The sequence below is a fragment of the Polistes dominula genome, unplaced genomic scaffold, assembly GCF_049000335.1.
Source record: "Polistes dominula isolate Pdom_NZ unplaced genomic scaffold, Pdom_raw_medaka contig_24, whole genome shotgun sequence".
In the NCBI taxonomy this organism is placed as follows: Eukaryota; Metazoa; Arthropoda; class Insecta; order Hymenoptera; family Vespidae; genus Polistes; species Polistes dominula.
The window spans coordinates 258,551-271,381 of record NW_028301150.1 but is presented as its reverse complement, the minus strand read 5'-3'; the positions used below and the strand labels follow the sequence as shown (position 1 = coordinate 271,381).

At 36.9% G+C, this 12,831-nt stretch overlaps 1 protein-coding gene across 1 annotated transcript in view; it reads left to right on the top strand.

Moving 5' to 3' along the window:
* Positions 1-12,831, top strand: part of LOC107069200 (disintegrin and metalloproteinase domain-containing protein 10) — a 113,229-nt gene that overhangs the window by 91,177 nt on the left and 9,221 nt on the right. Inside the window, exons 8-12 of the mRNA XM_015326290.2 lie at positions 502-642; positions 4,328-4,452; positions 4,580-4,708; positions 7,098-7,266; positions 10,296-10,465. Of these exons, the coding sequence (XP_015181776.2) occupies positions 502-642; positions 4,328-4,452; positions 4,580-4,708; positions 7,098-7,266; positions 10,296-10,465 (734 nt within the window). The remainder of the gene's footprint in view (positions 1-501; positions 643-4,327; positions 4,453-4,579; positions 4,709-7,097; positions 7,267-10,295; positions 10,466-12,831) is intronic.

Sequence of the window (12,831 nt, the reverse complement as noted above, 5' to 3'; positions counted from 1 at the left end):
TTAAAAAGAGGAAAAGAAAGTAACAGAGGGATACGAACGAAAAAGGGGGTTCAATAAAACAACACAAGGAAGAATAAGGCGTCACGTTTGAGAAACAATGAACATCGCGCGTAGAGTCTGGCAATTTTCAATTGTTTTATTTTTAATCTCACCCTTGCACACCGCGCCAAAGTGTATTTCTCTTGAGAGAAAAAGAGAGAAGGTTGGTAATAATAATAATAATAATAGTTAAAGAAGAGAAATGAAATAATAAATACTTTTTTCCTCAACGTTTCCTTATTTTTTTAATAAATAAATTCCACTATCTAACTGCCGATTTGTAAAAATATGAAGATTAAATTCGTAAAGATAAAGAAAATTTAATTATTTTCCCATTGTATTACATTTCATTATTTTATACGAAGAAGAGACAATAATTATTAACGCTAATGTCATTTTGTGTGTGTGTGTGTGTGTGTATGTGTAAGTAAAAGACAAAATATAATGAAAAATTCTTTACAGATTTTAATCAGGATGGACAACCGGACAACATCAGTTTTATGATTAAACGCGTGAAAGTACACGGAGAGGAAGCATTGCAAGATCCATCGTATAGATTTACGGGTGATTACGGAGTCGAAGAATTTCTCGAGCTATTTTCCGGTGAGTTTTAACTATTATTTCCATTTATTTTCCATTTCTATTTGCTTCCTTTTTAATTCCATTAATGCTTTTTCTCCCCCCCCCGTTGCCGTCAATTTTTCTTCAATATTATATATATATCTTAGTATGAAATTTAGTTGGATTAATGTTATTTACGGTCGTATGAGAAATGTCCAGGACGTTATTTACGCATGAATCTCTCTGATAAAGTGGTCGGTCTCTCTCTCTCTCTCTCTCTCTCTCCCTTACAAGCATATCGCCAATTCGTCGTCTAACTCAAGCGTGACTTTTGAACTATGCATAAGCTAGTTCCCGTCTCTTTACATTCAAATAATCTACATACATGGTATGGTAGACATCAGAAACTTCAGTAAAACTGAAAGTTTGCGAGAAACCTTAACGACCGATTGAGAGAATCATGTGATTTTACGGAAGAAGAGACATCATAGAGAATTATCCGATCTACTTTCAAACCACTATCAGTATTTGCAATTATGTCGAAGGTGTAATATCACGCTATCCTGTCACACATTGAAACATAAAATTATTAATAAAACGAACAACTACAGTACGTACTCGAGTCTACTTCCAAGAGGATCCTTTACCCATCTCTCTCGTCATTCGTTAATTAATCGTAGCTTTAATTAGTGGTGCAAAATGTTAAAAAGGAAAAGAAACAAAAAATATATATACAGAGGAATAAAGAGTAGGAGAAAGAGTAGGAGAAAAAGAAAGAGAGTTAAAAGAGTATTGGATTACATGAAGGAGGAAAAAAAATAGGTGTCATTGAGTACTCGCTACGGAAATGTTCTAAAGGCGAGAGGTAAAAGCGTTCGTTTTTATATCGCTTCGTATAAGTACCCATTTTATCTTTCTTTCCTTTTCTTTCTTTCTTTCTTTCTTTCTTTCTTTCTTTCTTTCTTTCATTCATTCATTCTTCATTCATTCATTCGTTCGTTCGTTCGTTCGTTCGTTCGTTCGTTTATTCATCGTTTTACTCGAGTCTTCCTTCCTTCCTTCCCTTTCATCCTTTTTTCTCTGCTTTTTCTACACTTTACTCGACTCCTTTCGAATAAACTTTCTTTTTCATCCACCCCCCCTCCCAGTCGATAAAGTTCAATACGACAGGCATATCTTGTTTTTTAAATAGATCATATTTTTACTTTTCCGATCTTTCAAACATCATTTTATCCGTCTTCGAGAAAACTCCAGAATTTCTAGCCCTTGAAGAAACTTGTTTTTTCTTCGATGATCAACGTCAACTAAGCTACCGATTAACGATTCAATTTTAATCGCGTCTCTTATTGGGTAGCATCATCTTATCAAACTTATCTAGCAGTATAATCTTATTAAACACGATTCGAGAAGTCTCGTGCAAGAAAAGCAGATCGATACGCGTAAGTAAGTAAGTAAGTAAGTACGTTTCCTCGTTACAACGAGAAAGAGAAAGAGAAAGAGAAAGAGAAAGAGAAGAAAAGCAATAGAAAAGGAACTTTCATAAATCGTGGCGAATGCCTTAAAGCCATTTCCGTAACGTCGTTCAACGCCAATATCCCAAAACTCGTGACAAACATTTTCTTCACGCGTAAAAGTGAATGATGGAAGACAACGAAAGTACAAACTTACTTTTCAACGAAAAGAAGGGAACAAAAATTGCATTGTGTTTTTATTTAAACAAAAAGGAATAGGGCGGTTAAATAATTTCACTGTTGCGTTATAAATACATAGACATATGTTAAATGAAAATTGCCAAACGAAAATGGCATCTCTTAAATTAGAAAAATTGCTACGCAGACTGATTTACAGACTTACTTCGCTATTCTCTCTTTATCTTGACTTCCCTTCAACGTGAAACTCGAGACGCGAGATATATGAAAGCTTTGAAGAGTCGGAAAAAACTCGTGGCTGGTGAGAGAAAAATGAGAGAGAGAGAGAGAGAGAGAGAGAGAAAAGAAAAGAAAAAAAAATAATAATAAAATGTCGAGTACGGTTATAATCCAAATTAATAAAAGTATCGTGTTAATGTAATTCGATTCGTTCGTGTAACGGTAATGAAACTAACGCGTCTTTCTCTCTTTTTCTTTCTTGAAAGTTCTCCTCAAAGCTCTCTCTTTCGAGTCCTTTCCACAAAGTGCAGTCTATGCCACATCACGGATCATATTTCAACAATGTTACTACCACTATTACTACTAGTAGTACGTGAACTCGGTAAGATCAGTTTCCATCGTCCAAGATTTTCTAAAAGTGGACAATACACACCGAATACTTTTTTAACCCCAGCACACCTTTCCGATCGAGAAACACATCAAAATCTACGATGAATATAAAAAGAGATGAAAAGAGACATACAATTCTGTTCAGCTGCTATGAAAAAGAGATATCATGGATGTTTATTTCATGCTTTTATTTATATAGATATATTCAAATATTATTTAATCTTTTGACGAAAGCCATTGAATGGATATGAATATATATAATAATAAACAAATACATTCGTATCATCTGTGAAAGACTAACAAAAGCTGTTCTTTTCATATGAAAACATTTGTTCGATATCAAATCTTTTTTTAGTGTTTCTGTCATTTTGTAATTAGTTATGGACATTTTTAGAATAATATTTAAACAAAATAAAATAGTAGTAAAATTGTATATTGCCCGTAGTTTGTCCAGCGTTATTAAACATATAACACATATATTACGATAAAGGTTTCGATATCGTTATAACAGGTCGTCATAGTTATTCGCTCAAATCTCAATTTCGCGACATAATGGTCAGGCCAAAGGCGATTTGAAACAGGTAATACTGGGAAACATAATGCGCACCTTGGCTAAGACTAAGGTATAATATTCGGCTTCATCAAGCTCACCGATCAAGTAGTCGTTGCACAATGGGAACGTACACTTTGTTATACGATAAGGACCACACCATTGATTATGGTTCGGAACTTTGATCGAACAGAGCTTTGAAGTCCACTTTTCTTTTCAAAAGTGCCAAATGTATTTTCAAATACATTATACGATCAAAATCTAACACGGAATCGTTTAATCAACATTACAGTCAAGTTTAATATAAAATAATCAGACTGTATCCATGCGGTAAATCAACTTGTATGTACATAATAAATCAGAATGCCCAAGAATGTCCTGTAATTTAATTCCTCGAAAGCTTAGTGCACACTCATACATGCGTGCATTCACACGCATAGAAACACGAGTAACAAATTCCCTCTTCGTCCGTGGTGAAGGATCAATGCGCATTCATGCGGCGTGGATGGATAAAGGTCTACAGAATAAAAAAAAAAAGTTCAACAGAATACGCGTATGATCTCTCTCCTATTAATTTTGTATTTTCTTATCTCTATCTATTCACCTATCTATGTATCCATCTATATGTCTCTATGTGTAGCTATCTACTTTCTACCCTTTTCCCTTGAAAGTAACATTATTCATTATTAATTATTACCGATCCGCTCGTAAATGTATAGAATCTATTATATTATTAATTTGAACTGCTTTTACGTTAGATAGGAATTATAAATCAAGCCTAATCCAATAAAAGTACTCGAAAGAAAAAGCTTTGGAATTGAACTCTGAGTTAAACGTTTGTCCTACAAAAAAAAAATAAAACAAGGAAATAGAAAAAATCCCAGTTATATTTACGATTATTATTTGGTGTGTTTTACAGAGGAAGATTACGATGCCTTTTGTCTCTCCTATATGTTCACTTACCGTGATTTCGAAAAGGGTACGCTGGGTTTGGCTTGGACAGGTGATCTCAAGAACGCAGGTGGTGTTTGCGAGAAAAACGGAGTACGTATAATTTTCTATTTGAGACAAAAGTACTAATTGATGCTTTTATCGAATTATTATTAAAACGAAACTAAGTATTCGATAAGATAATTGTTAATGAAAGAAAAGCACGAATTTGACGTTACAGCATTACAGAGGTAGCATGAAATCTCTCAACACTGGCATAATCACCCTACTCAACTACGGGAAGCACGTACCACCGACGGTTTCTCACGTTACCCTTGCACACGAGATCGGCCACAATTTTGGATCTCCTGTAAGTTTACAAGAGAGCGTTGTCTCTAACATTGTGTCCCGTTTGTACTTGACAACGACAACGACAACGACAACGGCAACGACAACGGCAACGACAACGACGAACTGGATGTGTGCATCGTACCTTATTTCCTTCCCCTTACCTATCCACCTATCTATTCACCTACCCCTATCTCGTGTGTTTCTCGCACCCTCTTCTCTCATCACGAATTCCAAGGAGAAAGCGAATCTACACCCTCTCTTCTCGCTCGACTCATACCAAAGAGTACCACAGAACAAGCTCGCTAACTTTCCTACTAATCGGTCGATGTTAGAACACGGGGAACCATGAAACAGAGGAGTGACGTCATGCAAGAATTTCAAGACCCTATTAACTGAAAATCCGTGAATCCTTCCTCGCATCATATTCAAGGAAAAATAAGAAAAAGAAAAAGAAGAAGAAGAAGAAGAAAAGATCTCGAATAACCTATTACTGTTACCACCGTCTTACTCCCTTCTCCCCAACCAACCACCCACCCCCCCCTCCTCTTTCTCCACCGTCTACTTATAACTCAGCGTATATTTTCTATCGTCGTAATCCCCTCGAGGAATATTTCCCTGGCAGCGTCAAATCGAATCACCCCGTGAAAGGCGTCACTTCCCATCGGGATCTCTCGTAAAATATCCGAAAATGCTGACTCCTGTTGGATTTTAAAATCGTTACTACCTACGGAGAACGTCGAATAAAATCGACAATGTCCCTCCTCCCTTTTATTCCCTTTCCAATCCTTTCCTTTATTTTATTTGTATCCTCTTACTTTTTAACCTATCAAACTTCTTTTTTTTCTCCGCGAAATTTTCCTTTATCGTCAAGTAGTAAAGTCAACGATTGCTCAGTCTAATCTCGATTCATCGAACTTCCTAATTCTTTTTGGTCGAGAGAATGCAATAAAGGGACCATAGACGGTCGACCTTCGACGATCAAAGGCCACGTCTCCTAGAGCAAAGGGATGAAGGGATAGAGGAGGTTTTTGGAGAAGAAGGAAAGTAGAACTAAAACACATCGAGTGATTCTTCCCCCGGGAACGGAATGTCTCTTCGTTTTCTTCCGCTTCTCCTCTTCCTCTTTCACCCTCAACCTTCTTGCCGCCCTTAAAGGTGATTTCCTCGTGGCAACGAAATTCAATTTCGAGTACGTACCCGTGCTCGTTCATGCGCGTGACGTCCTTCGCGCATTCTACTGCAATTCCATACGCAAAGTAAGATGAGACTTTCCAAACCTTCAACAACTTTTTGTTCATATTTTTAACGAAGTTTATTAAACCAAGTGTACGTGCCGTTTCGTTTGACCAACTTTTGCCATTTTTTTTTTAGATAAAACCATAATCCCACCGTCACCGTACACGTAGTCTACAATTTCATTGACTTTTCCACTGGCTGCTCTTTGACACCCACAAATTTTTATTTATAAAAATAAACTTAAATTAGAACACTCTTAATATATTTCTATTAAATATCATTCACAGATTAGAAATATTTAAAGTTTAATTACTTTTCTATTCGTAGTTACTCGTAAGATTTTCTATATCTTGAATTACAAATCGAGAATGAGAGCTTTTCAAACTTTTCAAAGTTCATGTAATAAGATACACATTATTTCGATCAAAACTTTGCAATATACTTATAATTCTGAACAATCTAAAATGTCAAATATCTTATAAAGTATTAAGATTTCGATGACTTTGGAGTAGTACTTTTATTAAAAAGAATCCAAATTTAGTTAAATTCAAAAATAAAGTGCATGTATTATGCCATATGATATTTTCCTTTATTATTTCACACTTCCTACAGAATCACTTTGTCTAGCAATTATTTGTTCTTTCATTCTCCCTTTCCTTTTCCCCCTCTATCTATTCATCTTCATAAAATACGTAATGAAAATAAAAAAAAAAAAAAGAAATCCTTTTCTACCCTTATCTCTATCTAAAATCTTAGAGTTGTGGTGGAAAACTTTGAACCAAGGTTGTATACACACTCTCAGAAAATCGGGATCGTAAATGAAGTCTTTAAGGCGACTTTAGAAGACGCATTTGTTGCAACGTTATCATCCGTTACTTCCATTCGACCACGGAACGGGTACAAATGCGTTTAGGTCCTTTCTAAATGAGTTCTCTACTTTACGACCATTTGTGTGTATATGTGTAGGGATGTGTTAGCGTATGTCTAACTATGTGTTGGAAAGTAAAAGAAGGAAAATGGTCGTAGAGTTCGGACGAGTTCGAAAACGCTTTTCACCACCTACTTTCTTTCATACACACACACACACACACACACACACATGCATATAAATAGAATCTCATGTACATATATATATATATATATATATATTGTATTTACGCGCACATATACAGCATGATCCCGACGAGTGTTCACCAGGCGGCGAGGATGGGAATTTCATAATGTTCGCAAGGGCTACGAGTGGCGACAAGCGGAACAACAATCGATTCAGTCCGTGCAGTCTCGTCTCCATAAACCCAGTCCTAAATACCAAGGCTCGTTCTCCGAAAGGATGTTTCGCTGGTGAGTACAACAATAAGTTTCAAGATTTCAATTATCTCCAAACTATTCGTCTTTCGTCCGTTCCTTATTATGCTATACTACGAAAGAGGAATAATACCTCTTGAAACGAACGCTGTCGGTGTTCCGTATACAACGACGATGAACACAAATTCTCGTCAAATTATTTAACGTAGTCTGTACCGTGTACCTTTACCGGTAATTTCACTTACCTCACGACGACAATTATTCTACACGAGGAATCAACGAATTCACTTTCTAACGATCGCCAACGTTTTCTTTGTAACTTTGAAAATAATAAATAAACGTCAGTTATTATTTTTTTCTGCTCGATCAACGTCCGTCGACGATAAAAACTCAAAGCTAAATTAAACACTTTCGTTAAACGATTTGACGAGAACTCGGAGAAAATTCTTCGATCAAATATACAAAACAAAAAATAGAGAAAGAAAAAGAGAGAGAGAGAGAGAGAGAGAGAGAGAATGTCATCGCAATGGCTTTCCAAATGAATTAAATTAACGCTCGACGATAAACTTGAAAGCGGTAAAGGAACAGGAACAGGAGTAGGGGTGTAAAACGAACAACAATTTCGAAAGCAATTCGAGAAGAGATACAGGTTGCCTTTTACAGACGGACAGAGTCCCTTCGAGTGACAAACAGAGAAAAACTCTTCTATTTTGTAGGCAAAAGCTTTTAGGAGGATGCGTTATATGTTAGTAGATGGTAGACGCTCGAGAGGGTGCGAGTATGGCGAGTCGAGGATGCAATGGAGATTGTAAAGGGGGTGGGAAAGGGGATGGAAAAGGGATGGGAACGGGGCTTCGGAGAGCTTGGAATTCAATTAAAACGGAGTCGCACGTCAGAGAGTCGAGTGGGAACGACTACCCAGTCAAATTGCTCTTCTAATCGGTACATTCGATTAATCTTGACAAAGACGCGTGTAATGGACTGTCGAGTGACCTTGCCTTAAAGATGAAAGAAGAAGAAATCGACCATTTCATTCTCCCCATCTACTCTCCTTCTTTTCAAAGCAAATTAACAATTTTACTTTTATTTTCTTCTCTTTCTATCCAATGAAATTCGTCAATCTCTTTAGAATTAATTCGCGGAATAATTTGATTGAAAATCAAATAAATAAAGATATTTAATATAGTATTATTATTATACCATGATATAACTTTCGATTAGAGTTATTTCTCACACTTATCTAATATTATTAAGAAGATCAAAAGCATCTTTTTACTGGCTCTCTGGAGTCAACAGCACACGGTTTTTGTTTTTCCAAACGCATCAACCATCCACATTACTAACGGTGCCCACGTTACTTGACTTTAGTGATCTCACGGGGAAATGGTAATCCTCGTTGACTAACTTTCACGTTATATCATTTTTGTATGCAGGCAAAAATAATTTCAATTATAAAAAGAATCATTTGATATAATTAAAGTAATATAAGTAATAGCACATAATTATTACATAAAGTTTGAAATCCATGAAATCTTGCTTAACGAATCCTTTATAAAGAGAGAGAGAGAGAGAGAGAGAGATAGATAGATAGATAGAGAGAAATACGAATCAGTTTGAGTACTCCGTTTAAAGACTTTTGAGAGAACAAGGTAGCAATCAAGGAGAGAGAAATCGCTAAAGTGCCGCTGCAAAGAGCCTTCAAAGTACAAAATTCCCCAACGAATCCTATGTGTATCGCCGCGAAAAAGGGGATTCGCGTTGCGTAGCGCATAGTCGACGTGCCTACCGTGCCTTTTACAATCTCACATTACTTTGGCTACGGAGACGTAAAGAGGAATTCATCCTCGGCTTCCAGAGACTCGAACAAAGTCGGACTAACCCCCTGTCAGAGGAAATTCTATCGCGAATTCCTCGATTTATTACGAAAATCTCTAAAGTAGTATCATTTCTCTTCACACACCTATATCCTAAACCTAACATTTGATCTCGTCTTATCTAAATAATAGTTAATAATATCATTCAAATTATTCATTGTTTTTTTTTTTTTTTTGGTTTTTTTTTTTTTCAAAGAAATCGAACAAAAGAAAAAAAATAGAAAAACACGAGTATAGGGAGAACGAACATTGGTAGAAAGCGTAAGACACGAGATTAACATTAATTTCATGAAACCACGAGAAAGACTAGATCCCTACGCCGAGCTTCATTAAACCTAAGGATTTCATTAAAACTGCCGACTGATTAACCTTTATTACATCTCATTTGCTTTAATGCGCGCGGGATTTTCTTGCCGACAATTTTTTCCTCTTTTTTTTTTCTTCCCTTCTTTCTCCCTCTTGCTTTCGATTTTTTTTACGTACCTCTTCCTTTCGTACCGGCAGCAGAACAGCACGCGATTAACCTGTCAAACTCGTCGTTTTCTTTCGTTCGCTTCGATCCCCCGAGGAACAATCACTCTCGTTATCGGACAAAGAAGACACGAAGACGCGACGTGAACACAAGACAGGAAATGGATGGCATGGGTTAGTTGGTTGGTTAATTATCGTTCAGGCATCGAAAATTACGTACGAATAAGAGCTACGATTCCTTAAGAGAATAAATGCTACCGACGACGTGAACAAATTTTTAATACCAGAGGAAAAAAAGAAAAGTGCAAAAGCTGACGGAGAGGGTAGAAAATGTAAAAGATAAAAGAAAGAAAATGAAGAAAAACCGAATAGATAGCCGTCGATAATTTTGCCCATTGTTCCAAGTCCATAGCTGGCAAACGACTTTTTCATGAATAACAACTTCAAGAACGATCTTAAAAGATAGTGAAGCAGAACGAGAAAATGAGAGATAAATTCTCTCCCTCTCTCCCTCTCTCCCTCTCTCTCTTTATCTTTCGGTTGCTTTCTTACTACTATCAACGCTTATCAGACGACTCGGAACACCATCATTATCTCTCTCTTTCTCTATTTCTCTCGCGTTTCCCTCCCCCCAACCCCCAGCCCTTTTCCTTCGATTTGAAGGAAAACTTAGAGGATGTAGATGGTAAGGTTGCTTCTCGATAATCGATGATCCCACAGAGCCTCAGTCGGCCATTTGCGGAAACGGCGTAGTGGAAGAGGGTGAGGAGTGCGATTGCGGATGGGAGGAGGACTGCAATGATCCTTGTTGCCACCCTCAACGGCTCCATCATGTCCCTCATGAGATACCTTGTCGCCTTGCCGATGGCGCAGTTTGCAGTCCCAGTCAGGTGAGTAACCCTTCTCACATGCTCCATTTCCTGACCCTCGAGAGAAACGTTCGTTCCGTCGATGAACGATCGTTATATGTGTGTTCTTAAAATCTCTTCTTCATTTCAACCTCTTTATTTTAAATTGCCGAATGACAAGGACAAAAAAAAAGTGAGAACTTTCACTGTCGCTTCGATTGAAAAGTTGTTACGTAAAATTAGCGAGTATACGATTTCAATAGATTTCCATATATGCGCGAACATATGCACGAGTCAGACTTTTATTTTATTTTTATCATCCGAATAAAATCGATCTATTGGAAGCTTTTCATCCTTCCTGGTCAACGACTTTCCAATCGTTTACAACTAAAAATAAACTTACGATCGATCTTACTTCCCTTTCAGAGAGAAAAGACTCTCTCTTCTCTCTAATTAGTTCTCTTCGTAAATTTGACGTAACTCGTGTACTGACGTTTTTCACCTTCCCTTGATTACAACTCCTTCTTCTACTTCTTTTACTTCGTGCGAGTTTTATCCAAGAAAAATACAAACTCTATCGAGAAAGAAGAAGAAGAAGAAGAAGAAGGTGAACTATTTCTATATAGATAAAAGAACAGGTCTAATCGAAAGGACTTATATTTAACGATATATATTGATAGATTGTCGATAAATTAAACGAAATATAATGAAAAGAAAATATTAAAAATCTCGACAACATTAAACTTTTATTAAATAAATATTTCATACCGGAAGAAATTCCGAATCATATCGATAATCGAATAATTATCATTTGTTAACAAACCAAGCAAAGTTCGATACTTTGCCGGTATGCAATGGATAATTAAACGCGTATTCGACGAGCCACCGATAATGAGTAAGGGATCCCTTAACGTCGTAACAGCTATCTCCCCTTCCTTCTGATCTTATTGGATAGGGAACGGTGCTTTCACACGATCCTAATTTATGCACTAATTCGCCATGCACTTCGTGGTGAACTTTGCCGTACGTCCGTTCGCAAACTCTCCTTCTCTCTCTCGCTCACTCACTCACTCACTCACTCACGTTCTCTGCATATGTAGATGTGAATATATTTCTCAACATAGTAATACAAGGTCTCTTATATGTAAAATCAACGCAAATATTCAAAAAAGCAACAGAAGTAGGGTAATTGTTCGAGTCAAAATCTCATTTCTCTTCAACGATAAACCTTAAATGTCTATGATGATTGGAAGATGGAATGAAGATATTTATGAGAAAGTCCTAAAAAGAGAAAGAGAAGTGATGAAGGTTTCAATTCACAGATGTCAATCGAAATGTGCCATTTCCAACATAATCGTCGTTGGTAACGTAGAGTTGTTCACGACTAAGGGTATCCCAGAAAATGAGAATAATTAATCAAAGGAGAATCAAGGTGGTTACTATCAAGAAAGGAAATGCTTGAGAAAGAGGCATACTTGGCTAACATGGAACGAGATAAAACAATTAATCTTGCCATTTTGTAATCCAAGTAAATGGGAATATTTCCGAACTCCTCCTCCGTATTCGAAATTAGCCTTCTCTTTCAAGTTTACCGAGGCATCCTTTCGCCAAAAGCACGTTCAAACACACATAGAGATACGTATAGATAGAGACAAAGCTTATTGAGCTTAATGACAATCGATCGATAAAGAATATGAAGAGGAGAAAAAGTGAATGGAATTTCATGTCCATCGAGAGACGTTTCTGTGACTACCTGCCAAATGAAAGCAAACACCGAAAGCTTTGGAATTTTCAAACATGTCTTAGTACGTATATATACGGCAAAACCTCCTCTTCCTCATTTTCCTCCAGCTCGTAGATACAAGCTCTCGGGCCAGTATGCTTGCGGTGGTGGTGATTCTCGCGTGGAACCACTACCGTCGGCTTGCAGCTTTAAAGTTCGTTGGAATTAATCCAACGACGAGTACCGATTCAACGAGTCGTTACGATATAGGAAAAGCGAGAGAGCTCATTACCGAGTATTTAAAGAGCTTTCCTCTCTCTTTCTTCCCCTTCTGTTAATCTCGATTTCTCATGCAAAACCCACTTTCAAATGTAATGAATTTGAAAGCACAGCGCATGTAGATTTTGAAAGAATAAAAAAAAAATAAAAAACAGAAAAAGAAACGATGAAATACCGGTAGCTCATTTATACGAATTTTCCAATCACCGACAAGTAGTTTACATTTTATTTTTCTTCTACATCTACTCCAGATTTGTTCCGATCCATTCGTAGAAAGATGAATCTAACGAGAAGTAGACAAACGCGTCGAGACGCGTTCTCAACGAATGGGAAGAAAATATTTTTACGGTTTTCTACTCCCTCTTTGGAGGTACAGAGGAGGATCGCGTCTCCGTCTGCATATCTA